At 40.7% G+C, this 26332-nt stretch overlaps 1 protein-coding gene across 2 annotated transcripts in view; it reads right to left on the reverse strand.

Moving 5' to 3' along the window:
- Positions 1–18804: 18804 nt before the first annotated feature.
- LOC124778329 (inorganic pyrophosphatase) overlaps positions 18805–26332 on the reverse strand; it is a 117122-nt gene continuing 109594 nt past the window's right edge. For both annotated transcript variants that reach the window (XM_047253637.1, XM_047253636.1), the window contains one exon: positions 18805–19056. In XM_047253637.1, the coding sequence (XP_047109593.1) occupies positions 19025–19056 (32 nt within the window). In that variant the 3' untranslated portion in view covers positions 18805–19024. The remainder of the gene's footprint in view (positions 19057–26332) is intronic.

Here is a 26332-nt window from a genome sequence, read left to right on the forward strand (position 1 = left end):
GCATCATGGTGTGGGGAGCGATCTCCTACACTGGCCGTACACCACTGGTGATCGTCGAGGGGACACTGAATAGTGCACGGTACATCCAAACCGTCATCGAACCCATCGTTCTACCATTCCTAGACCGGCAAGGGAACATGCTGTTCCAACAGGACAATGCACGTCCGCATGTATCCCGTGCCACCCAACGTGCTCTAGAAGGTGTAAGTCAACTACCCTGGCCAGCAAGATCTCCGGATCTGTCCGCCATTGAGCATGTTTGGGACTGGATGAAGCGTCGTCTCACGCGGTCTGCACGTCCAGCACGAACGCTGGTCCAACTGAGGCGCCAGGTGGAAATGGCATGGCAAACCGTTCCACAGGACTACATCCAGCACCTCTACGATCGTCTCCATGGGAGAATAGCAGCCTGCATTGCTGCGAAAGGTGGATATACACTGTACTAGTGCCGACATTGTGCATGCTCTGTTGCCTGTGTCTATGTGCCTGTGGTTCTGTCAGTGTGATCATGTGATGTATCTGACCCCAGGAATGCGTCAATAAAGTTTCCCCTTCCTGGGACAATGAATTCACGGTGTTCTTATTTCAATTTCCAGGAGTGTAGAAAGAAGATATCTTCTGAAAGGTTCCCCCTGTTGGCTTGATTACAATGAAAGTGTTGTGGCACACTAATTCCGTGTTACTATGATTCTGAAACTTCTTCTCGGGAGGACTGACCAACCGAACTCTCTTTGAGGAGTGGGTGTAGATGCTGCCTGACAGTACACCCGTCCCGTTAGCGGTAGTAGTTTGATGAGACCGTTCCATAGGGATCCCACAAGACGCTAGGGAAACAACCGTCGACCCAGGCAGAGCCCTGCATGTCTGAGCAAGCTTTATACAACTGGGGAGCTACAGATGCCCCAGAGGTTGCCCGCTAAAGACTGTTTCACCTCAACAGCCATTCACCTCATCAGCACGTAGCACATCTTGAAGTTGAGGTCTTTTTTTTTTTTTTTTTTTTTTTTTTTTGTAGAGGTGTGTACCTTCCTCAGGGTCCAGGCGGTGATTTTTGTAGAGGTGTGTACCTTCCTCAGGGTCCAGGCGGTGAATCCAAGAGCCCGTTCTCCGAAACACACAACATTCCACCGCTGCGCCGCACGGTGGTCGCTGAAGTATGTCCAGAGCTTACGGTGTCAGGTGACTGCTGGCGTTTAACAGTCCACAGTTCAGGAACCCCGGGGTCTCCAAATCCGTAATCAGCAAATGAATGCTGAGCCCCTGAGGGGGAAAACAATGAAGACATCCTGGACATTTTTAACGTAAAAGAATTTATTCCTAAAATGGGAATTACATTTCAGATCAATCAGTTACATCTGCACATGCACATGGGTGCTTTCAACACAAACAGCAAATGGTCTTGAAGACAGATGTAAGATTGAAAGTGTCCTCAAAACGTTTCCTTGTAGTTCTTTCAATGCAACAATGAGTTCTTCAAACCTCACGTTTTCTTTAATGACAGTGAGGTTAGGGACCTTTTTTCTGTCAGAATTCGTCCCTTCAGTGCTACTTTCTTTTCAATTGAATCGCAGTCAAATTAGAAATAAGTTATTTCTCACTGTGCAGTGTCTGTGGGCAGTGTGCAGCCCACTTAAAATGCAAGGTCTGCAATCCATTCTGGATGTTCTAATTTTTTTTCCTGTACTCTTTTTTACATTACAAATTCAATAATAGCGCGTTTTAAATAGGGTCATTGCAAATTTTGACGCTATACATCTGAGTAAATTAGCTTACCACGCCATTTTCATTCTCTGCTTTCGTATAGCATCATATTCTGGGGTAACTCATAATTGAGTAAAAGGGTGTTCATTGCACAAAAACGTGTAATCAGAATAATTGCTGGAGCTCATCCAAGATCATCCTGCAGACACTTATTTAAAGAGCTAGAAATCTTCACTGTAGTCTCAGAATATATATATATATATATATATATATATATATATATATATATATATATATATATATTCACTTATGAAATTTGTTATTAACAATCCGAACGAATTCAAAAGTAATAGCAGTGTACATGGCTACAACACTAGGAGAAAGGATGATCTTCATTACTCAAGGTTAAATCTACCTTTGGCTCAGAAGGGGGTAAATTATGCTGCCACAAAAGTCTTTGGTCACTTACCTAATAGCATCAAAAGTCTGACAGATAGCCATATAGCATTTAAAAGGAAATTAAAAGAATTTCTTAATGGCAACTCCTTCTACTCATTAGATGAATTTTTGGATATAGTAAGTGGGTAATTCCCCAACCTAAAAAGAAAAAAAAATGAGGGTCCTGTAATATTTTGTCTAATGTAATATCTTGTATAGACGCCTTTTATTAACCTGACACGTTCTACATCATTACGAAGTGTCGTATTGATGATCTATGGAACAAGTTCTAATCTAATCTAAAACAATCTCGCAGGGCTACTCAGATTGTCTCCCACGTCGTCAATAAAAATGAGGAACGGTGGAGGGCCTATAACACTTCCTTGGCGAACGCTGGGTATTACTTCTGTTTTACTCGATGACTTTCCGTCCATTACTACGAACTGTGACCTTTCTGACAGGAAATCACGAATCCAGTCGCACAACTGAGGCGACATTCCATAGACATGCAGTTTGGTTAGAAGACGCTTGTGAGAAACGGTGTAGAAAGCCTTCTGGAAATCTAAAAATATGGAATCAATTTGACATCCCCTGTCGATAACACTCATGAAGTAATGAGTATAAAGAGCTACTTGTGTTTCACAAGAACGATATTTTCTGAATCCGTGCTATGTGTCAATAAATCGTTTTCTTGGAGGTAATTCATAATTTTCGAACACAATAAATATTCCAAAATCCTAATGCAAATCGACGTTAGTGATATGGGTCTGTAATACGTAGGATTATTCGTATTTCCCTTTTTGGGTATTGGTGTGAGTTCAGCAATTTTCCAGTCCCTAGGTACGGGTCTTTCTGTGAGCGAGCTGTTGTATATAATTGCTAAATATGGAGCCATTGTATCAGCATACTCTGAAAGGAACCTGACTGGTATACAACCTGGACTGGAGGCACTGGTTTTATTAAGTGATTTAAACTGCTTTGTTACACCGAGGGTATCTACTTCTTTGTTTCTATCTTGGCAGTTGCCCTTTATTGGGCTTCGGGAATATTTACTTCGTCTTCTTTGGTGAAGGAGTTTCGGAAAACCGTGTTTAAAAACTCTGCTTTAGTGGCACTGCCATCAGTGACTTCACTGTTTTTATCGCGCAGTGACGGTATTGATTGCGTCTTGCCACTGGTGTGCTTAATTTATGACCAGAATCTCTTTGGGTTTTCTGCAGGGCCCCGAGACAGAGTTTCGTTGTGGAAATTATTAAAAGCATCTCGCATTGAAGCACGAGATATATTTCGAACTTCTGCAAAACTTTGCCGATCTTGGGAATTTTACATTTTTTTAAAAAAAGTGCCATGCTTTTTTTCGTTGCTTCTGCGACAACGATCTGACCCGCTTTGTGTACCGTGGAGGATCAGTACCATCACTTATTAATTCATGTGGTATACATCTATCAATTGCCGTCGACACTATCTCTTTGAAATATTTGTCAACCTTTTTTAAGTACATATACTTCGCGCTTCTTTTTGGTGGTTGTGGGTGTCACGGTATTGAGCCTAGCAGCAACTGCCTTGTGGTCGCTAGTCCCTGTATTTGTCATACTTCTTTGTCCAGGATTATTTGTTGCTAAGAGATCAAATATGCTTTCGCGGCCATTTGCGCTTCGAGTGGGATTATGAACTAATTGTCCAACATAATTTTCTAAGAACGCATTCAGTACAATCTCGGATGACGTTTTTTGCCTGCTGCCGGCTTTAAACGTACAATTTTTCCAGCATATCGAGGGTAGATTGAGTGGGGTACCTATTTGAAATTAGACAAGTTTTCTTTGAAGTGTTCAGCAACCACATCTTCTGAGTCGGTGGGTCGGTAAAACGATCCAATTAATAGTTCAGTCCGATTGTGAAGTATAGTTTCTGCCCATAGTCTTTCGCACGAACTAACAACTTCAATTTCACTACTTCTGACAGCAATAAATACTCCACCGCCAACTGTATGTAATATCTCCTTTCTGAATACTGTTAGGTCGTTTGAAAAAAATTCGGCTAAACTTCCTTCCGGCTTTAGCCAGCGTTCCGTGCATATAACTATTTGAGCTTCAGCGCTTTGTATTAGCGCCTGGAGCTCTGGTTATTTCCCAACACAGCTACGACAATTTACAACTATAATACCGATCGTTTTACAACTATCTGTGTTTTACCTGCTGCCTTTTGGACGGTCGACCTTTCTGTGGTTTCCTGAGACCCTCTAAAGTACATTTACTGCGAATTTTCACTACTACATTTTTCGTCGTCTTTTCATGTTTTGGAGAAAAGAGATCCACCTGTATGAATATCACGAGCTCAGATGGAAAACCAATTCTAAGCAAAGAAGGGAAGGCAAAAAGGAGGAAGGAGTATATAGAGGGTCTGTACAAGGGCGATGTACTTGAGGGCAATATTATGGAAATGGAAGAGGACGTATCCCCTAAAATGCTGTGTATAAAGCTTATACTTCAGGTTTCGTGCAAGAACTCAATAAAGATAACCATCTTAGGACTGAAGCTGTTTTTTTCCGTGTTTGCTTTAACAATACATATATTTTTGGGTAGGGTACGCCTTTAGCAAAATTGTGTTTTGCTAAAGGAGGACCCTATCCAAAAACATATGTATCAAAAAAGGTATTTTTCCAACAGTGTAAAGCATTCTTGAAAAATATTATCGGACAGTATAATTTCCTATAGATCTGTCTCCTTTCAGATTTATCAGCGGAACACTATTGTCAAACTTCACTCGTTCGTACACCATCAGTTTGGATCATCATGTATTACGAATTTGATCGAGTATGTCCGGTACACAGCACAATATGCATAACAACGGCCATATTGATTTCTTACTCCATTCCAATTTTGTCTAAATAAAACTAGTAATTACTGGAAAGTGCTTGAATGCTTCAATTTTTCTTTTATAAGGTGTGCTTCGTATAAGGAAAATGTGGTTTCGTCATCCAACAGAGACCCCGCATTTTTGTGACTACAGGGAATAAACAAGGAACTGTTTCTTACTTAGTAAAATATATTATTGAAAAATTATAACTGTGCTAGAGGAATTGTTATAAAATATTGTATGTCAACGAATTAAAATCTGATGAAAGTCGTCTGCAATATATCAAACACCGCCTTCATTTTCCTTCCTCTGCTAGTCACTTGTGTAACAATTACGGCAGCAATACTTTAGCTGTCGAAGTGAACTGCAAGTTATTAAAAAAATGTGATGAGGCGTTTTTTATATGGGTTAAGTGCTTAAAACTCGCATGTGTGCACTTTGGGCTTCGCGCTAAGTTGTCTCGTCACAGCTGCGTCTGCTTATTCGCCGACTTGCACGCAGGGTACGAAGGGCTGTACAAACCGTTGTTATAGGACATCCTTAATGCGGCAAAATGAGTAACATATTTAAAAAGATACTTGCAGTGCGCCTTGGCAGAGAAAATTTTGAAACCATTTCCTTCGGTGTATTCTTACTGTGTGAAAAATTTCAGAGTCGGCTGCGATATGCTGTGAAACATGCGAAACAATAATCGTCTCGTATGAAACTACCTCATTATTTCTCGAGTCTAAATTGAGAACCGATTTGACTGCACGGCAACACGCAGTAGAAATATACTTGAGCGCGTAAACAAAGTGTGCAAATTAGATTATCCAAATAATTTGCGGTTGGGTTCTGTACTATCTTTAATGAATTTCTCATAATTTTCCACTAATGAGATCCTGGGAGCCCTTAAAGCATTGCATCCCTTAACAGCCCATGTTATACGTAGTCAACCAATTTTCGCGGAGCTTTATTGCTCGGTTGTCATTAAAACTCGGTAGCTTGCTTTATGGAGGCATGAGAGAAAGGCTGTGTCTTATAATTAGGCTTCGTTAGAGGTTACATGCAGGGAAGATTGTTCCTAGTGTTTTATTGAATTTAGTAATAGAGTTCTAAGTTTTAGGCTTTTAAATTGAAGCATTACAAGAACATATGCGGAAATTGAGGGGAAACTATATCGTAATATTTATCATTAAATCCATTAGTCTTATTCGTCCTACAGGTATCACGCGTTCCTGTGTATGTATCAAAAATATAGAACAGATAAAAGAGAAAAAAAATTCGCCGGTTCTTTTTTTCATCATGTATCATAAATACTTCGTATTAGGATAGCCTTAACATTCATGTCAGTACTATTTTAAGATAACGTTTCCCTACGTCACTTCATTCTAAGGCTTATATTCCTGATGTTTATGAAATTGCCTAAGTGTTGAGCACCAGAGTACTGCACCATATGCATTGGTGCCTGATTTCCGATGTCGTGACTTGTTGCCAGATTGCCCTGTGTACGAAACACAGGAAATTGAATAACTGGCGGTAATTTCAGAACAGCCCAATTGTGCTAGATTATTTCTCCGCTCCTGTCACTTCACTGTGGAAATGCGGCTGTTAAGACAGTGCAGGCTCGGGCACAAAATCGATAGTCGCCGGATTCCATAAAAATGGGGCAAAATTAAAAAATAGATGAAAAATTCGAATTTGGCAGGAATTTGAAAATCGCCGACTTATGCTAGTGGATTTCCCTCTGATGTCATTGTGGATGTAGGGATGTTGTCCTCCGCATTAACTGACAGAAAATCCTTGATAGTGCAACTGACCGTTCATCAACTTGACAGTGCATGAAGTATTGAATTCAAGATGACCACCAGGTTTTTCTCGGCGAATCCAAGCTTGTGCTGTGAATCTTGGCAAAACGTAGACTGAAAGTAACATATTTGTAAGTACGATTATTGTACCTGCCTCTTCAGCTAGTAAAAATCTTGAAAAGGAAAAATGTAAGAATAAAATTGAGAGTAAAACATTTGTATAACGAAATATGTTAGAAATGAAACGACTTAAGTCGAACTTTTTGCTTCCTGTCTCCTCAGACTCAGAGATTTCTCTTTTAAGGACTTTCTTTGTACAGCAATTTAACTGCCTTTTAACATTTATTTGCGAAGATTTATTACCTCTGTCATATTATGGAAACCCAATTAGTATGAGTAATTTATTTTACACTTAACATTTGCGCTTGTTGGCATATTAAAATGTCTTTTCACCTGAACTACAGTGGCATGCGTTACCTGAAATCTAATTAGTAATCAACCATCTGTGTATGTAATATTTAGAAAATCCAATACTTGTTACTTATAAATTTAATGCATTATTACATGTACCTGTGTATATGCAGGACCATATTGATAATCATACTTGAGTATTTACTTTGACTTAAGCACTGTCATACTTCTTTCAATATTGTATAATATTAATATACTGAAAATGTACACATTTATTTAATTTTGTCTTTACATACTAAGATTCATGCAAATCTATGTTTCTAGCATTTGTAAACTCAGAGAAAGCTTTTGACAATGTTGACTGGAATATTCTCAAGTTCTGAAGGTGGCAGGGGTAAAATACAGGGAGCGAAAGGCTATTTACAATTTGTACAGAAACCAGATGGCAGTTTTAAAAATCGAGGGGCACGAAAGGGAAGCAGTGGTTGGGAAGGGAGTGAGACAGGGTTGTAGCCTATCCCAGATGTTATTCAATCTGTATATTGAGCAAGAAGTGAAGGAAACAAAAGAAAAATTCGGAGTAGGTATTAAAATCCATGGAGAAGAAATAAAAACTTCGAGGTTTGCCGATGACATTGTAATTCTGTCAGAGACAGCAAAGGACTTGGAAGAGCAGTTGAACGGAATGGACAGTGTCATGAAAGGAGGGTATAAGATGAACATCAACAAAAGCAAAACAAGGATCATGGAATGTAGTCGAATTAAGTCGGGTGATGCTGAGGGCATTACATTAGGAAATGAGACACTTAAAGTAGTAAAGGAGTTTTGCTATTTGGGGAGCAAAATAACTGATGATGGTCGAAGTAGAGAGGATATCAAATGTAGACTGGCAATGGCAAGGAAAGCGTTTCTGAAGAAGAGAAATTTGTTAACATCGAGTATAGATTTAAGTGTCAGGAAATCATTTCTGAAAGTATTTGTATGGAGTGTAGCCATGTACGGAAGCGAAACATGGACGATAAATAGTTTGGACAAGAAGAGAATAGAAGCTTTCGAAATGTGGTGCTACAGAAGAATGCTGAAGATTAGATGGGTAGATCATATAACTAATGAGGAGGTATTGAATAGGATTGGGGAGAAGAGAAATTTGTGGCACAACTTAACTAGAAGAAGGGGTAGCTTGGTAGGACATGTTCTGAGGCATCGAGGGACCACCAATTTGGTATTGGAGGGCAGCGTGGAGGGTAAAAATAGTATAGGGAGACCAAGAGATGAATATGCTAAACAGATTCAGAAGGATGTAGGTTGCAGTAGGTACTGGGAGATGAAGAAGCTTGCACAGGATAGAGTAGCATGGAGAGCTGCATCAAATCAGTCTCAGGACTGAAGACCACAACAACAACAAATTAAGATGTAAATTTGTATCATAAATACACGGCAGAAGATTTATAATGTCACTTCCACTTGCAACTTACAAAAATGTGTAAGACATTTCTACTTCTTTAAGGTCTGTTACAAACAGAGTCTATCTCACATTAACTAATAGAAACGCTGAGAGCATGTAGACAGTAATCCTAAGCATAGCCAAATATGGACAATGTAAGTAAAACTATACTTTTGAACTACTATGACATAAGCCTATACAATGTATTCCTTATGACTCAAGAAGACACTGTTGTCGGTAGGAATGTTCGAAACTAAACTAAAATGGTTACGATCATTTTTTTACACATATTTTAAATGTGTAAAAATCAAATTAAAAACATAGGTCTTACTACGTGATTGCAAAACATTATCCTGTCTGCCAGGGTCATTTTCGAAAGACTTATTACTGAAACGAAGCACATTTTTATTAATTTATATGAATAAACCACTAAAGTGTAATTTGTATTGTTACATTTACATATGACTATTTCCATTGTGACAGACTATCTGTAATGAAATTCATATACTATAGAAAGTAATTTTATTTTACAATTCAATTCACACAGTGTCATTTATTGTCCTGGTGTCTGCCAAAATTCATTGTTAAAAACAGAAAATTAAAGAAGTACAACCATGTCATTGTAGCATAACGTATGTAAGCCCATGCAGAACGACTTGTGTTCCCAGTTTTTCTTAGAGTTTTGAGGTGGCCCCTGTGCTAATATGATTTGTAAATACGTAATTAGATTCTTAAAGGCACATGCTGTGCCAGCTTTATAGCATGCCTTGTCTTACTGTTGGAATGACTTCAACACAGAAATAAACCTTACAACTCAGAACCATGTCTTGCCCCGAATTAATGTGGGCACTACTGCCTTCATGCTCAGTCTTTGTTACACCAGGACTTTATTTCTTCTCTACAGCAACGGCAACAAATCAACTCTACAAAGCACATAACTCAAGCATTTGACCCCAGAAAAAAAGAGGGAATATTTCAAACTGGATCATGCAGCTGTGTTTTGGCAACAGTTTGGCACTGGCTCTTCATGCTGAGACAACTTATTAGTTCTCATGCCTCAGTAGAAAATAGCACTGTGGTAGCAGCTTAGTTTGTAGATGATATGGCTGCTTTCACTGGTAGCTCTGCCTTTTATGGGATAGGAGATGCCTGTGACAGAACTGGAGTATGTTGTGGTGAGAAGATAAATGGGATATGGGACAATTCTTGCTTCGAAATCTATTGCAGGTTTAAGAGCCCTGAGGCAAGGGGAGGCGAGCAGGGTGGAGTAATGTTGAATGAGGATACTGCAAAGGTTTGGTAGATGGCAGAATACCACTGAGGGAAGGGTGGGGAGAATGGTGCGTAGGATATTGTTTGTTTCAGAGGATGACGAGAGGTGGTCAAAATCCTGGAAGAGAATGTGATTTAGTTGCTCCTGTCATGGATGATAATGAGTCACAAGAGGAGTGCTCCTTTGTGGCTTGACAATAGGTATCTGAAAGGTTGTAGGTAACTGGGGAGAGAATGTGTGGGAGATCTCTCTGTGGTCTAAGTTGAGAGAGTAATTTCAGTCTGAGGGCCTCAGAGCCTCGTCATATTTGGAAATGGATTGCTCATCACTAAAGATGTCAGAAGGCGTCTAGGCTGCATGAAAAGGACTTCTTGCTATGGAATAGGTAACACATGTCAAAGAGGAGGTACTGTTAGTGGTAAGTAGGTTTGGCATGGGTGGATATTTTGATGTAGCCATCTCTGACAGTGTCAACATTGAGGAAATGGCTTGTTGGGTTGAGGAGAACCAGGAAGCCAATAGGGGAGGTAGTCTCCAAGTCCTGGAGGAATGTGAACAGGGAGTCGTCACCCTCAGTCCAGATCATAAAGATGTCATCAATAAATTTGAATCAGGTGAGGGGTTTGGGTTCTGGATGGTTAGGAAGGATTGTTTTTGACATCCAGTGAGTAGGTTAGTGACAATGATATTTTCTTCTACTGGACAGAAGATAAGGATACCATATCCAAATTCCTCCGAAACCTTAAGACACTCTCCCAAACAAGTTACTTTCCTTGATGTCCATCTAAAGGATGGATACATCAGTACCTGCGTCCACATCAAACCTACCAACCACCAACTATACCTCCACTTCTATAGTTGCCAAGCATTCCATGCCAAGAAGTCCCCCCTACACAGTTTAGCCACCTGTGGTTATTTGCATCTGTAGTGATAAGCAGGCCATCTTCAAATATACTAAGCCTCTTACTGAAGCTTTCACAGACCAAAATTACCCTCCCAACCTTGTCCTGAAACAGATGTCCTGTGCCCTGTCTATGGTTACCTCCCACATACCCAATGTACGGCCAGAAAGAAGCACTCCTCTCGTGACTCACCACAACAGGACCAACTGAATCGCATTTGCTGCAAGGGTTTTGACTACCTCTCATTGTGCCCCAAAATGAGGAATGTCCTACCCACTATCCTCCACACCCCCTTCCGAACATATTACACAGCCCGCCGCCGCTGCATACTCCAGTCCTGTCCTCCTATCCCATCATAGGCAAGGTAACTTTGAAAGCAGCTGTGTGACTGCAAACTAAGCTGCTACCACCATGCTGTTTTCTATTGAGGTGTGACAACTAACTAGTTGCCTGTCTGCATGAATGGTCACTGCCAAACTGTGGGCATGACACTTGGATCACCAGTTGCAAAATATGCTGCCACCACGATGTACTTCACTTCAATGACTGCTTCACAGCATGTTCCATTTGGATCCTTCCTACGAACACTAACTTTTCTAAATTGCACAGGTGGGAACTCTACCTACAATATATTATTTGTTCCCACAACCCCCTTGGCCTCAACTTTCACTGGTCCATGTCCTCTCACTATCTGTCCCCACCCCTGCTCCCATTCCAACACTAAACATTCCACTAACACACGTGCAGTCTATTTTCCTTCTCTGCTCTCCCATCTCCCCCCCCCCCCCCCCTAACCTCCCCATTTCCTCCACCTTCTCTTTCTCTTCCTCCTCCAGAATAGCCTCCCAACTGCTCATAGCAGCCTCTCCTGTTCCCACCACATCCCTCAATGCTCTCACAAGCAACATATCTTTCTTCACTCCATGCCCCATGCTGCCTCCTCACAGCCCACCACTCACCCAAGATTGTTGCACACTTCAGACAAAGGCACAGTTGGGCTCCAGCAGCAGCCTTGAGACTTTATGTATGTTTTCTATTTTGGAAGAAAGGCCTTTTGATCAAAAGCTTAAATGTTCAGCAGTCTATTTATGGTACCCGTCTGCAATTTAATGTCACTGGTGAGTAGAAATCCAACCTTTTCATAACATTCTTATTTCATCCTGGACATTATTGTTTGGTCTGTTTTTCTAACGTGTATGTTCTAAGGTAAGTCATATGGTCAGTACCATCTTGTGTGTCGCTACAGTTGTAAGAGATCCGAAATGATTTTCTCCGAGGTAGGCTTATATTAGCTTTTACATTCTTCTCTAAATAGCTTCTGTCAATATTTTGGAACCATGGCTCAGAAAATTGCTTGTCTGGCAGTTTTTACACCTGTCAGTACCTGCCTTCTTTGGAACTAGAATTGTTACGTTCTTCCTGAAGTCTGTGGGCATTTCATCTGTCTCACACTTTGCACACCAGGTTGAGTAATTTTGTCACAGCTGGCTCTCCTTAGCATTCAGCACTAGGTATCATTTAACACCACAACACACTACAGGTAAGGCAAGCATATAATCCAGCATCTGAATTGACATGGTAGCAGGTCTGCAGGGCAACAATTTAAATTTCTAACTGATAGAGGCAGAGAGGTGGGTTGACGTTTCATGATCTTTACTTGCAAACAGTTACAAAAACTGCTCTGAATTACACCCTCCTGCCTGAATGCACACCCTGCAATGATGCCCGAGTGATTGCCATACCCTGCAGGCTGCATCATCAGCTACCCCAATTCGCATGTCAGCTCTTCATCCACAGTATGGACCAATCAGATTGTCGCCTACCAAACCAGCGCAATTGTTGATGGTGAAGTGCTCTTGGTGAGCACGACCAAATACAGGGTGCGGATTTTCATGTGCTCATACACGTTGATTGTGGCTGCTGGACACATCCCCACATAGCGAATGCCTCATTCGCAGAAAGTACAAAGTGTGGGAACTGAGGCTGAATAGCCCACTTCTGTAGAAACCATCAACAGAAGTCGCGACAGGGAAAGTCTTCTGGATTAATCATTTGAACTTTCTGAAGGTGACAATAGTGCAAATCATCTTCATTCCATACATGCAAGACCACCAATTGGCTTACACCTCTTTCTCAAGTAAGAGTCTACAACTTGTTGACAGTTTTTTTTTTTTTGCAGCGGTGCTAATGTCCCCTCCTTAAACTCTGTTGTACACACTGACAACCACACCTTTCTGGCCTTCGCACATGTACCACAAAATGAATGCACTGGCTTTGGTGTACGCCTTGAATGCATATGTGCCATTACAACACCTCAAGTTCACCTCTCTCTCTCTCTGACCTACAGATGGCAGTGAATGTACTTCAATCTGACACTCAATTTGAAAACCACTTAATGTACATCTGTCAACCTGTGACAGCATTTCCATCTGCTGCCCCATACGCACAGTGCATGTCTGCCTTTTACTCCCAAGAAAATCACTACATTTCCCACCTACTCTTCACAGTACCAAACAGAAAGTGTGTCCCAGTTTACTGACCTAGTGATGTTATATGAGCCAGACACTGCAGCATACACTGATGCCACCTTCTGTGGGACATGTGAAATTTGCATTTGCCGAGCAGATATGACATTCACTTCCCAGCAAATGCAGGAAAAACGTCTGGTGTTGTCCCACCTGGAATACTTGCAACCATTTTGGCTGAGGGTGGCTTGTATGCCTACCTTCTACATTGTGTGTCCCTGTTAAATGACACCTAGTGCTGAATGCTAAGGGATGAAGGCATGGGGTGCTACGTAGATGTTGCTTGTTATGACCACTAGCACTTTCACTTTCGAAACAATTTATGTACTCTTTCCACCCTACAGCCTTCCCTGTTTGCTTAGTACTAGCTACCACAGCTCTTGACACAAAGGTTCTTCCCTTTCCTCCAAAGTTTGGCTATTTTTACGATCCATTGAACTTTATAATTCACAAGCAATTGTTTAATTCATCACTACTTTCAAAAGAGGTCTGTTGTAAAATTCTGTTTGTGGCTATGGCTTGCAGAATTGGATTTCTTTCAGTCAGGAAATAGTTTTATCTTTATCATACCTGTATGATAGTCTTCTTATCAGCTACACTTACATTGGCCCATCTACATATTAAATAAAGTACTGCATTTGATACCAGTTTCTTACTTTACACATTCACAAACTGGTTTGTTTTAATAATAGTAAATGAAACTTCACATTATATATCTAAAAACAAAGATGATGTGACTTACCAAACGAAGGTGCTGGCACGTCGATAGACACACAAACACACACACAAAATTCATGCTTTCGCAACAAACTGTTGCCTCATCAGGAAAGAGGGAAGGAGAGGGAAAGACTTACCTTAGGGGGAAAAAAGGACGGGTATACACTCTCACGCGCGCACGCGCGCACACACACACACACACACACACACACACACACACACACACACACACACACACAAGCAAGCAGACACACATTATTGTGTAGATGTAAGATGCTTTCCTGCAAGTCATCTTTCCTTTACTATCCTGTCCTCTTCAGTAGATACGTGTAGATTACAAGAAAATCTTAACCATACTATCCTGCAATGTGCTGTTTACATCTCTTGTGGTGATTAGGTACCTACAAAATCCGAAATTGGGTGTGTTATTGCTACAACCTGTGCGATATACTCTCCCCTATTTATGAGTGATGTTGCAAATCAAAATTAACAATTCTGTTCACTTTAATCAGGCACCTTTTTCAGCAGTGTATCTTACTGTCTGCTTGGCTCACTGCTGTTGCTGTGTCTAACAAAGGAGTGTTGTGACTGGTCCAGCTTCATTCCAGTTGCACGTAGTGGACATGGTTACCTTGCAAACTGACAGCTGACAGCTTGCTGGAAAGAGAATCAGAAACGAGTGTGTGTGTGTGTGTGTGTGTGTGTGTGTGGGGGGGGGGGGGGGGGGGGGGAGAATTGATGGAATGTACAGGCGAGATGTACAAAGTGAGTAGGTCTGTATGTAAACTGCTGAAGGAGCAAAACAATATGGACTGAAGAGCTGTTCCAGTATACATGCCAAAGAATCACCAGCAAAATGCACATATTAAGTACCCCATTGGCATTATGTGAGAGTCTTTTGGCTGTCAAATTCTGTGTAGTATTGACCAAAATCAAACCACCAACTTTGCAAAAATTTTTTTCAGATGTTATACACGACTAGCAAGGGAGTCACAATAAAAGTTGTTCCTTCTACAGGATTTTGTTTTAGAAAGTGCCTGAATAAGGACATTATGCATAAACAATGTCAGTTTCAAAGAAGTCAGATTTTTATGGAAAAATGAAGCAACAGAATCAAAGTAGCAAGAGGTTTATTCACACACATTGCAATGTTGATAAATGTGGTCACATTAACACCAGTTGTGAGGTATGCTGTCATACAAACATGCAGATCAGTCACGCTACACAAGACGTTTGTATATGAAAATTTAAGCTGACACAATGTTCCAGTTGTAAGAACATTGCTGTATGTTACTATCTGTCCTCCCTTTTCCTCAGGGAAAAAAGTGCAACAGTGCTTTCCCACTGACCAGGTTTCCAGTTCTCACTGCCAGGTAGCGCGCACACACACACACACACACACGCGCACCCGCACACGCACCAGAAAGAGTTTTGCATCATCCTGGTTCCCAGAACTCCTGAAGATAGACATTGACTGTGGCTATTGTTATCACAGACTACAGAGTCCCAGTCCCTTTGACTGTTCAGAGATGTCACAAAACCTGCCCAAAGATGAGATGTAAACAACCATGCATGAGCAGCACCTATTAGACGGAGGGGGTCCGATAGCCGGTCAGTTCCAGTTATTCCACAAGGAAGGAGGCACACAGTTAGTGTTGTCTGTAGTTCAACCACGCCTACATGTTCAATACCGCAGTTCGATCGTGTCTTCATTGTTACTTTGTGCCAGGAAGGGCTCTCAACAAGGAGGAGGAGGAGATTACTGTTTAACGTCCCGTCGACAACGAGGTCATTAGAGACGGGGCACAAGCTCGGATTAGGGAAGGATGGGGAAGGAAATTGGCCGTGCCCTTTCTAAGGAACCATCCTGGCATTTGCCTGAAGCGATTTAGGGAAATCACGGAAAACCTAAATCAGGATGGCCGGACCCGGGATTGAACCGTCGTCCTCCCGAATGCGAGTCCAGTGTGCTAACCAGTGCGCCACCTCACTCGGTCTCTCAACAAGGGAAGTGTCCACCAATTGTCTGGTTGAAGGCATATGCAGCACTCATCAGTGAAGAGAACGTGATGCCAATCCTGAGTGGTCCATTTGGCATGTTGTTGGGCCTATCTGTACCACACTGCATGGTGATGTTGCAAAGATGGACCTCGCCATGGATGTCGGAGTGAAGTTGCACATCATGCAGCTTATTGTGCACAGTATGAGTCATAACACGAAGTCCTGCACGAAAAGCATTATTCAAACATGGTGGCCTTGCTGTCAAGGTTCCTCCGAGCCATAATCCATCGTTAGCAGTCACCCACTGGAGTAGTAGCCATTGGGCGGCCTGAGCAAGGCACGTCATCGACAGTTCCTGTCTCTCTGTACCTCCTACATGACTGAACAACATCGCTTTGGTTTACTCAAGATGCCTGGACATTCCCCTCGTTGAGAGCCCTTCCTGGCACAAAGTAACAATGCAGACATGATTGAACTGCGGTATTGACTATCTAGGCGTGGTTGAACTGCAGACAAACCGAGCCATGTACCTCCTACCTGGTGAAATGACTAAGTGATGGGCTGTCGTACTCCCTCCATCTCATAGGCACTGCTCATGCATTGTTGTTTACATCTTTGGGCAGATTTAGTGACATCTCTGAACAGTCAAAGGAACTGTGTCAGATACAATATCCACAGTCAACGTCTATCTTCAGGAGTTTTGGGAATCTGGGCGATGCAAAACTTTTTTTGATGTGTGTATATACAGAATGTCCTGACTGACTCACCATCGCCCAGCCCAAACTGTTAAGGATAGAAACTTTGAATTTGAAGAGGGTCATGATCTTATAGTGTAGGCATCGTTTAAGAAGAGACTTTTCGAAATTTCACCCCTACAGGGTGAAATGGGGACAAAGATTTTTTTGGAGATACTAGAACTATGAAGATTGGTATTTGGTTTGTCAGTCAGAAATGAATAAAACAACACTTCAGCATATTTGTATATTCGACCACTAAGGGGGTGAAAAGTGAGAACCATTTTTGGTATTTAACTTCTGTTTTAGAAATTAAAAAAAAAGTTTCAGTGTTTATGAAAACCGAACTCCTGAGGGGATGAGAGGGGGCTTTAAAATATTTATGGAAACATTCCTGACACTAAGTCTCTGACAAAATTTGTATTTCAATTTTTGGTTAGAAATAAAAATGTGTTGCAGTGTTTTTTTTTTGGAAATTCAACTGCTAACAGGGTGAAACAAGGGATTAAAACTTTTATGAAATGTTTCATTATATTAAACGTTTTTAAAGCTAAATCTATGATAGCTGTTATTTGACTTCTAAGGAAGATGTGTGTTAGGCGATTTAAGTTTCTATGGGAATATCACCAAAAGCACTCAAGATGATCAAGGATCATCTCTTGCACAGAACACAGTTTTTTCTCACCTAGGTTACGGTTTATTTTATATTACTGCTGCTAATTTGGACATATGACTACAGAACTTAGTACTGCATTAGCAGAAGCAATAATGAAGGAATAGGTACAGGCTGGTAACTGTAAACCAACAATGGAACAGAACAAAAAAAAAAAAAAAAAAAAATGTTTGTGACTGGCGCACTTTATACACATGTGCGCCCACTCAAGGGTTAAATGTATGGAATTAAATACCAATTATACATAGCATCATTTAACATTAAGCTAGTAACAGGGACACCTGAAAGATTATGGAAAAAAGAAACGAAGAAAGCACTACTTTAAGCACGATAAGAATGTCCCAGTTCCTCAATTTGCACATGGCAAGAGCGTTGGTATGTGTAGGTCACTTCAAAACAACAATCCAATTATTTGGATATACCTAAGGCAAAAACACAACACTAGCAGGAATGACAGAACAACTATGTCAGCCTTTGGAATGTATGCATCTTCACGAAGAAGAGCCGTCATGGATGTAGAAAGAATAATTATACATTAACAGGTATAAGCTGTCACTGCATGCTCCTTCTCCGAGGTATATTTACAACAGGTTATGACTTTTACAAAAAATCGTGTTCCTCTTACAACACAGTCATTCTTTCCAGCTCTGCTATTTCATATTAATAATTTATGGAACACTGTCCACTATTTATGAACTAAATTTTGGCAGTAGCTATACAAGTACTACAGTAACTGCTATTTCCAATCAAGTGCAAATTTCAAAACGGGCTTAAAACTGCTATCCGAATACAACACACTGAGAAAGGTAGATTGCAATCAACACTTCATTCACACTGAGATCATTTGACATACAGCAATGTGATTGGAATAGGATATAGCAAGCTACTGGCTGCAACTTTTTTGAAAATTAGCTACCCCGGAGTTCTCTGAACTGATACAGGCAATGAGGAATCCCTATGACCAGGAGAAGGCAGTTCAACACTCAAAGCATGTCAGTTGTCGAAATGATCTCTCAATCTCTCTCACTTCCGATACAAACTCTTAACAGCTACCAAAAACTTGTGATAGCTGACTGCACCAGCCACATTAAGGTAATAGTACATCCTGTTTTGCAGAAACAACCCATAATGCAATGGCAATAACAGTATGTAAGAAGATTCAAGGTAACAAAACAAATCAAACAGCTGGAGAGGGAGCAGAGTAGGACTGACATAGGAGGAAGGGAAAGAAGATGAATCACACTTTGGGAACTTCTAAGAGGTTTGTGACTAACATAATTGAGGTTAAGAAGGGACTACAAGATGGAATGGGGTGGAGTGAACAGATGAATAAAGCAAAAAATGGTGTCCATATGAAATTGTATTAGATAAACAATTTTCTTAAAAACACAGAAATTGTATATAATACAAAACTGCTTCTTTTCACAGGCAGCAAAACTATGCAAGTTTCAAAAATCACAGGCAGATTGAAATTATATCTTCAGAGTTCCTTCAAGAAGTTGCTACACAGGCGACCTTACACCACCACTCCCTCTGGATCCGATATACACACCACAAAGCAATCACTTTAGATGAATGAAGTGCCACTTATCAACTGGAATAGAAAAAGCTGAATTAGAAAATTCATTAATATTTTAATTTTTGTTGACAATTTTTACAACTTTCCTTACGAAAGAATGATACAGGAACTTTGATACAGTTAATAAAAACTTCTTTCATTAAATGGATATAGATTATATTAATTCTTGCTTCTTCAAAGTTTGGATTTTAATCTTTGCAAGCGTATAAAATGCCATTTATTAACTGCAAAAGAAAGAGTAGCATTAGTAAACAGCAAGACAAAGTTTATGTAACACACTTCAGAATGTTACGCTATTATTTTCTATCGTTTCCCATGTGGCTGATTTGACAATACTGAGTATTTGATTTTATGTTACATTTTTTCTCTATGAATTATTACGAATTGATAAGTAACTCAAAACAACTGCATATTCCCAAACTGTCTTTCGTTTGGGCACAAGCATTTCACAAATCTCAAATGGATAGATTACTACTCACTGTAAAGTAGACACATTGAGTTTGCATACCAGTAAAATGAAGAGAGAGAGATACACACTGAGCTTTCAACTGAAATCATCTTCAGAAACGGAAACAACAGGCTGGAGTTAGTGATCATGAGTGTGAGGTGTACTTGCTTGTGGGAATGTGTGGGTGTTTTCCTTTCTGAAGAAGGCTTTGACCAAAAGTGCAATACATAATGTGTAAATTTTTTAGCATAGACGTTCTCAGTTAATGAGAACGAGAGAGAGAAAGAGAGAGAGAGAGAGAGAGAGAGAGAGAGAGAGAGAGAGAGAGAGAGAGAGAGAGAATCCGTAGCCACACGTCTCTCTTTAGTAATCACATGTAAGCTCTTGGCCAAGTGAATTTACGACACTTTCAAAATCATTCAGTGATATCAAAAACTTTTACAAAATGGGAAATTTAAGTCCCTCTCCCTCAACCCCCTCCCCTCCCCCCCCCCCCAAAAAAAACTTGATCCAATATAGAAGTAACCCACATTGGTGGAGTGCACAGTAACCAAGTACGTTACAATTCACACTGGGAAAACAGCAACACAATCCAATACAATCCTCTGTCACAACATGGAGTGCTCTTTGCTCCACACAACTCTATCAGATAATACTCGGAGAGGTCTCTGTAGTCAGCTTTGAAGTAAACTTTACCTTTCATGTACAACGTCAAAACTTCTGTTCTGGGATTTGTGCATGTTGTCTGCTGTGCAGTCTCTCTCATGCAATTTCATGAAACTACTTGGTAAAAAAAAAAAAATTTTTTTGCATTTTACAGTCTGACGTAGCTTGATAAGGAACTAAAATGAGATTTTCCCTCTGCAGCAGAGTGTGCACTGATATGAAACTTCCTAGCAGATTAAAACTGTGTGCCGGACAATCTGGTAGAGCACTTGCCCGCAAAAGGCAAAGGTCCCGAGTTCGAGTCTCGGTCCGGCACACAATTTTAATCTGCCAGGAAGTTTGATAAGGAACTGGTTTTCTTCCCACCATTGCCCACAGTTATTGTGATACTCCAAATTGAGTAGAACAGGACTTATTTTTGAGAAGTCTGCAGTAAAAAAATGCGATCACTGTCCAGTTTATGTTTGGTCCATTTTATGATAAATGGTGAATACCAAATGCAGCTGACATAACAAAATTGTTTTTAACACTGGAAAGACAGCCATACCACTTTCCAGTCTCCAGTAAATGTGCAAAATATACGGATGTTTTCTGCCGCAAGGCTGGCAGTGACAAGTGACAATATTGTCACCTGCTTTGTCTAGCTGGTTATCCTGTGGGGACCCAAGTGTCACATGGATAACTGTCCCATTACATCACGTGACCTTCACAGCAATGCGTTAAATTTCATATTGTATTGCCTTGGTGAGAACCATGCCTTATCCTCATTCGTTGGACACACAGTGGTAGTAATTCAAGAAATAGTGCTTCCCAAGATGCTTGTACAATTGAAGGATGAACGAGCCACACTGCCTTTTCACAGTAGCCTGAAAATGTAGTGTGAAGACTCTTCGATGAAAGACCACAGCCAATCATGAAGAGAGTTTGTTATATTAGGTAACTGGACCATTTGTAGTTACGCAGATAAAAGAGAACCTAAATGCTAGTGCCAGAAAAGATGACTCAGGTAGACGGCAACTGACAATGGGATGGTGAAGCATCAGGTAAGGGGAAAGGCTTTTGATTTCAAATTGGTGGAATAGCCATGCATTCTGGTCCAAGATGTTGGAGTTGGCAGTTGTGTGCACGTAACGTGTGCCTGCTTGCTTGCGTGTGCGTGGCCAAAACCTTTATGAGCGTGTCTTAATCAAGCCTGTCTGCAACCTGATGTGTCTTCTTTACAGTAAGAAGCAATTTATCTTTTCCTACATTGTTGATATTCCTACCTGGAGTTTCCATTGTTTGAAATTACAGGCATTATCTCTAACGAAGGACAATGCAGAGACACTTGGGCGGAGTTGTCAGTGCTAACAGACAAGCAACACTGCATGAAATAATCACAGAAATCAATGTGTGACGTACAATGTACATACCCATTAGGACAGTGTGGCAACATTTGGCGTTAATGGGCTATGGCAGCACACGACCAACTCTAGTGCCTTCGCTAACAGTACGACATCGCCTGCAGTGACTCTCCTGTGCTCATGACCGTATCGGTTGGCCCCAAGGCATCTGGAAAACTGTGGCCTGGTCAGATGAGTCCTGATTTCAGTTGTCAAGAACTGGTAAGGTTTGAGTGTGGTGCAGACCCCACGAGGCAATGGACCAAAGTTTTCAACAACACACTGTGCAAGCTGGGGTTGATCCATAATGGTGTGGGTCCAATCCAACTGATCACTGACTGAAAATTGTTATGTTTGGTTACGTGGACATCATTTGCAGTCATGGACTTCATATTCCCTAACAAAGATGTGCCATGGCACCGAGCCACAACTGTTTGCGACTGATTTGGCCCCACACATTGCCAGACAAGAATACCATCTAACATTTATGGGAGATAATTGAGAAGGCATTTCATGCACAAAATACTGCAATGGCAATATTTTAACAATTATGGGCGGCTACAAAGGCAGCATGGTTCAGTATTTCAGCAGGGGACTTCAAATGACTTGTACCCATACCATGTTGAGTTGCTGTACTAGGCCGGGAAAAAGGAGACCTGACACAATATTAGGAGATATCCCATGACTTGTCACCTCAGGTAAATAGATAAATGTTTTTAATGAAAATACTTTCTCAGTGGAAGTCAATTGTATTAAGAAAAATTACTTTCATTGTTATTTGGCACTCAACAAGAAAACCACATACAAAGGATAAAGCAAAAGGCACTTGGATGATGCTTTTCCTTTTCTTTCAGTTCTCATATGTTATCAAAAGCTTTTTACAACAGTTCCGGTAGAAACTGGGCAACATGTTCAGGTGAGTTGGAGACCCAAGTGACTTCCTGGTAAACACTTTCTTTTACACATCACAAGAGCCAAATGTCACACGAATTCAGAGCAGTTTACCTTGCAGGCCATGCATTTGGAAAACTTCTGAAGATAACATACGTGGCAGGTAGCATTACGCTTATCTTTCACTGGGTGAGCGACACGAGGTATTACCATATCTCGCATGAAAATTGAACAGTACTTTTCACACAGCTGCACTCTTTCAAAGTAGGAATCACATGCTGTACAAAGAGATCTTGATATTGTGTAGATGGCATGGTACACCTGATAAGATTCCCTGAGTGTATTCCTTTCACATGACAACAGACCGAGAACAGGACAATGCAAACTCCAGGTTAGAATATCAAAAATGTAAGAGAAAGGATAGATTGCTGCAGCTTTGGCTGAAAGCCACAATGTGTGACAGTCTTTTCGTTGTGCCTGTCTGCAGCTCAACAAGCAATCTTCACAGTGTGTAGCAACCTATTCTTTGCTTAACACTGTTGGATTGAGACAAAAGGTGCTTATGAATCCACACCACATTGTCACGTATGGTGGGTGTATGGCTCTTCGTACACAACACGCAATTCTGTGTATTCACTGCACCCTGTAGTATCAAATGTGCCTGGTCACTCAAAAGAATACTGCTTGTCCATAAATCACAACTTTAATCCACACCAGAAACTGGAGAGCAAGTTCAGAACACTGCTGAATATCATGAGGTTTCAGTTGCTGCACCACCTGGATCTTTTATGGGTACCAGTGTAAAACAGAATACAAAAAGTTCTGTACTGCTGACCATGGGATGGATAATTCTTGCGATTCTACACGAGCACTGTAACTACCTGGAGCATATGTTGCTTCGTACATCGGACCACTCCTCAGACCTTTCAGTCTGCAATGTTATCTCAACGCAGTACAGAAATTGCTACTGTTTACATTGAACAGTTTCACTAGCAGTGTAACGGCTCTTCTCGATAGCCATACCACACACTCATGTTATAGCTTATCTAATGACAGTGTGGATGCCATACTGCAATACAAATAGTGTACAGAACCAGATTTACACCTGATCGTCAAAACTAATTTTTTTCCAGTGTAAATCATTTCTGCACTAACTTATTAACGTATGTACCAAGTTTCACTGCAATACGATAGTTACAGCCTACACTGGACCTCTGCAAGTAGCTGCATTTTAGTTATAACCACCCGGTACCAAGTGTTCATGGTAGTACGCCACATATTTTGAAGAAGGAAGCTCTTCCAATCACGACATTCTGTACAAATGATTCCTTTGTTCCGCAAATGCCTCTTCAGTCCCATAACACATTAATAACATTTTTAATGTGTTTTGGTATAGAAGAAGCAAAATAAATATAGCAGTGAACATACCCAATGCACAAAAATAGCCAAGATAAAATTAATTAAATGGATAGCCACATATAATGTTTATCTACAATTCACAATTGACTAATGACAATATTATGAGGATAGATTGCTTCTCATCTCATAGGAATCTGAGTCACTGACAGGCACAACAAAAAGACTGCTACATATTTGAGCTTGAATCAGACAAAACACCTTCTTCTGAAGTCGGAAATACAGGCCACTGAGGCCAGAGACACTACGAGAGAGAGAGAGAGAGAGAGAGAGAGAGAGAGAGAGAGAGAGAGAGAGTGTTGGGCCAGTCTTTTCCATAATGTTATTGCTATCCCATCGTTCATTTTCCAGTGATTTACAATTGACTGTTTTCATACAAGTAACAGACACCAAAAATGAAATTACAGCCTTTGTAGCAACACACACCACACACACCACACACACACACACACACACACACACACACACACACACACACACCCTGCACTGTTTATATGGGATGTCCAGCAAACAACTTTCTTTGAAATTAAATCTCAAAAAACTGTAGTGGTGCGCATAATTTGACTCGTCTCATGCAAGCAGTCTGCAGTCTCATCACAGTCTTATCAAAATGTCCACCACTTGCAGTACAGAGGTGACACAAATTAACAATAAGATTTGCCATCACATCTTTTAGTGTATCATGGAAATGGATTCAAAGTCACAAAAAATGTCAATTCAGGCTCGTCCAGTTGGGTGGCATGGTTCTGAGGCAGTGCCTTTTGAAGTGCCTCACAAAAAGTAGTCATGAGTCAGATTGGGCAAATATGGAGGCCACTCTAACCCTGCACCAGTAAATTTGCAATAATCCAACCATGACTATACCCGAAGTATTCATCAAGAGAGCGAAACACCTGTCTTGTGCCATGTGGTTGGCAACATCCAGCATGCACAACTCAGTGCCCAGTTGGTCCTCCAATGCCACATGTGTCGAGACAAACTGTTCCAAAATTACAACATGTTGTTCACTAGTAATCATTTTTTGCATGAAAAGAGCGCCAATTTTACCTCTGCTTCATATTAGAGAATCACCAGTTTTGTTTAGTAATGACACCATTCGAGTGGAAGTGTGTATCGTCTGAACCATATGCAGCCAATATCAACTGCTTCATATCAGTCATTGTGGGAATGTTTCATACTGTCGGTCCTCAATCACACAGCTCGTGGACGTATAGCCTGGCGGCTTTGGATTTTGAATGGAAACCTGTTTAAGCTGTCTTTATTTTTTTTCATGCTGGAACACTTCCAGTCAGTCTGCTGCAATTCTCCAGACTAATTTCCTTTGATTTTGCTGAATAATTCTGGACACTGCACCAATATTTTCAGGAGTGACTACAGTTTCCCTGGGGCTAACATTCCCCACCAGGTCATCAGCCACACTGCCTGTCTCTTGGAACTTGGTGAAGGGGTTGCGAGTGGTTTTCACACTGGGTCTTTTCGTAACATTAAACATTGTTTGAAAACTGCACCTTGCTGATGTAGGACTGTGTGCTAGCCACAGTACTCCATTACAAGAAAGACAAGTTCTATGGAGTACTTAATTTCAATCTCTTCTTCCAGTATGCTAACATTCTTTCAAGTTTCTATAGTGGAACTCATTGCTCTGAGCTGCAGCACACTTTAAATGCATTACATATTGCTATTATCTGTTAGCTTTCTGAACTATTTCAAAACTTCTGTATAAAATTCTTACAGCTTTCAAAATAAACATCTCATTTGTTCCACTGATTTATCAATCTTAGTTTTTGAGATATTTAATTTTGAAATCAGGTACTACTCTGCTGGACAGGCCATTTGAGGTGGCCTTTACAAATAAATGTACAAGAAACCCAATTTAAAGTTTTGTGAATGTTGCCTCCAGAACTTATCAGTACTCATTCTGAAAGCTTAGAAATCTTCAGGTATTCAAATATACTCTGAAGAACTTAAACAGTAATTTTTTGTACATATAATGGTATATATAACAATGCACATAGTAACACCCAGTCCCTCCACGAGCATGGGCATTCCAACAAGAAAAAATATTATAGTTTCAGTTCAGTTCTGCAAATACAACTTGGGCCCACCAGCTCCTGCCAAAAATTGAACAGCAGGAGGAAGTACCAGGTGACATCCTGCACCAAATAAAGTGAGAATTTCTTATACCAAAAAGGTTGTCCTTATTTTCTGATATGCAAAACAGACTTCATTATGAATTTCTTACAAAGGGCAACACAACTGTTGTAAACTAAATGTGTCTACTAGGGCAACTGGACAAAAAGAGAGAGACGCAGATTGGGCAGCAGAAGAGAAGCAGACAATCACCACCTGTCCACAAGGGCGGTTTTTGGAAATGGCAAAACAGGAAACTTTTGAGTCTTTGGGGAACCCACTCTTTAACAGTTTTGGCACCTTCCAACTCCCACTTACTCCCAAATCTAGAATAATTTGTAAAAGGAAATGTGTTCAT

Source organism: Schistocerca piceifrons, chromosome 1 (assembly GCF_021461385.2).
Source record: "Schistocerca piceifrons isolate TAMUIC-IGC-003096 chromosome 1, iqSchPice1.1, whole genome shotgun sequence".
Lineage (NCBI taxonomy): Eukaryota > Metazoa > Arthropoda > Insecta > Orthoptera > Acrididae > Schistocerca > Schistocerca piceifrons.